At 32.7% G+C, this 2,526-nt stretch overlaps 1 protein-coding gene across 1 annotated transcript in view; it reads left to right on the forward strand.

Moving 5' to 3' along the window:
• The first annotated feature begins 914 nt into the window (after positions 1-914).
• The window catches only part of LOC106468496 (disorganized muscle protein 1-like), a 35,156-nt gene continuing 33,544 nt past the window's right edge, over positions 915-2,526 (forward strand). Inside the window, exon 1 of the mRNA XM_022396832.1 lies at positions 915-1,289. Within this exon, the coding sequence (XP_022252540.1) occupies positions 977-1,289 (313 nt within the window). The 5' untranslated portion in view covers positions 915-976. The remainder of the gene's footprint in view (positions 1,290-2,526) is intronic.

Raw genomic sequence — 2,526 nt, forward strand, 5'->3', positions numbered from 1 at the left:
AATAAATAGTAAAGTTTACATCGGTCTCTATTGGATTAGATAGTAAAGTTTTCATCACTCTCTATTGGATTAAATAGTAAAGTTTACATCGGTCTCTATTGGAATAAACGGTAAAGTTTTCATCGGTTTCTAATGGAATAAATAGTAAGGTTTTCACCAGTCTCTATTGGAATAAATAGTAAAGTTTTCACCAGTCTCTATTGGATTAAATAGTAAAGTTTTCACCAGTCTCTATTGGATTAAATAGTAAAGTTTACATCAGTCTCTACTGTAAAAAAACTTTCATCAGTTTCGAATTATCATACATGGAAAACAAATTAAAGACTTGGAATTGATTTGAAGTTTTTCTCTTTTTTTTTATTTTGAGATAGCCAGTGTCAAACGGACGATGACTGATTGAAGATCTTCACGGAATAGCACCCATTTTAACAAGCGTACTTGTCGGTATAAAAGAAACTGAAACCAATACTCCTCGCGCCGTTGAAGCTTAAGAGTAAAGGACCCAGTGTTTGTGTGCATCGCCGGAAAAATCTATTTTAAGCAACATATAACGAATCTAACCAATAAAAACACACTTGACGAACACCCACTATCCGTAATGTTTTACGGGTCAGGGAACGATTTCCTTGTTAAATTTTGTCAAGTCTGAGTTTTTTTTTGTATGTGTGTTTGAATTATCTATAAACAAGTCATAATCATATATATATTTACTTGAGTCATTTAAAGTGATGACTGATGAGGAAGGCTGATTCAGATTATCAGGTTTTAGTTTATATCTTCCCTGGAAATTCGCCTCTTTCCTCCTCGTATTTAAAGTACTATCTCTCTTCTCGTTTCGCAGGTAGACGCTTTCCAGTTGATGTTTCAACACAGGCCTACCACGATACTCGGTGAACGTTCCGCGAAACTCTCCGTGTCGTGCACGGACCGTGTATCACGCACTTAGTGCTCGTGTGCGGTGAAAGCAGGCTGAAAAATGGCCATTCAAGACGAAGTAGCTCCAACATTTGTACATAAACCAAAATTGAGACAGGAAGATGATGGAAATAAGTTAGTTTTTGAGTGTCAGTTAATAGCTAACCCTCGTCCGAAAATAGCATGGTTTCGAGAAAAAACTCAACTTCTAGACGACTTTCGTACAGTGATTAAGGTAATAGAAATTGGACCGAACAAATACAACATTAGCTTGGAGTTAGATGACGTCATCGAAACAGATGCTGGATTGTATAAAGTCAAAGCAAAGAATAAGCAAGGAGCAGTTAGTGCGTCGATAAATTTGAACTTCACTCGTAAGTATCTCTGTTGATAAGAGAGCTACTAAGTCAACATATAGACAACTGTGTTCCATACAATAAGTAACCTGTTGTGTTTCGTACAATAAATAACCTATTGTTCTACGTACAATAAGTGATCTATTAAGTTTCGTACAATAAATAATATATCATGTTTCGTACAATAAGTAACCTGTTGTGTTCTGTACAATAAATAATATATCATGTTTCGTACAATAAATAACCTGTTGTGTTCTATACAATAAGTAATCTATTGTGTTCCATACAATAAGTAACCAGTTATGTTCCATACAATAAATAATCTATGGTGCTCTATACAATAAGTAACCTGTTGTGGGATGTAAACTTTACTATTTAATCCAATAGAGACTGATGAAAACTTTATTATTCAATCCAATAGAGACTGATGAAAACTTTACTATTTAATCCAATAGAGACTGATGAAAACTTTATTATTTAATCCAATAGAGACTGATGAAAACTTTACCGTTTATTCCAATAGAGACTGATGAAAACTTTACTATTTATTCCAATAGAGACCGATGTAAACTTAACTATTTAATCCAATAGAGACCGATGTAAACTTTACCATTTATTCCAATAGAGACTGATGTAAACTATACTATTTAATCCAATAGAGACTGATGTAAACTTTGTCATTTATTCCAATAGAGACTGATGTAAACTTTACTATTTATTCCAATAGAGACTTGTAAAATTAGCTTTTTAAAACCCTGCGTGACACATTCCTCCTAAAGAACTACCCCATAAAAAAACGAAGATGAGGTCGTTGATGTGAAAAGTTTTAGATGAAGCTTTCAACGTTAGGAAAATAAAACGTCACTAAATCAAGCAAAATAATATAGTGCTCAATGTAAGGATCGGAAAACATTATCATCAAAATTGAAGAATAAATATACTGGAATTTGAACTAATAATTGCTTAAAAAGATAACTGTCATCAAATAATTTTAAAACACTTACTATACTTAAATGTAATTATTTAGCAGTTTTCATCTTAGAAGTACAAGAAAAGCTAGAATGGCCCCTGCATCTTTGTTTCTTTGTTGAATTTGATATTCTAACAGGAAAATATACACTACAGGGGTGTTTTGTTTAAATATTTACCGAAATTCTCGTATATATATTGTCATAGTATTAAGTCCTACAAAAGTGTGTAAATATTTATTAAGTCCTTAGACGAGGACAGAAAAAACACACACATACATGTATGG

Source organism: Limulus polyphemus, unplaced genomic scaffold (genome assembly GCF_000517525.1).
Source record: "Limulus polyphemus unplaced genomic scaffold, Limulus_polyphemus-2.1.2 Scaffold3026, whole genome shotgun sequence".
Lineage (NCBI taxonomy): Eukaryota > Metazoa > Arthropoda > Merostomata > Xiphosura > Limulidae > Limulus > Limulus polyphemus.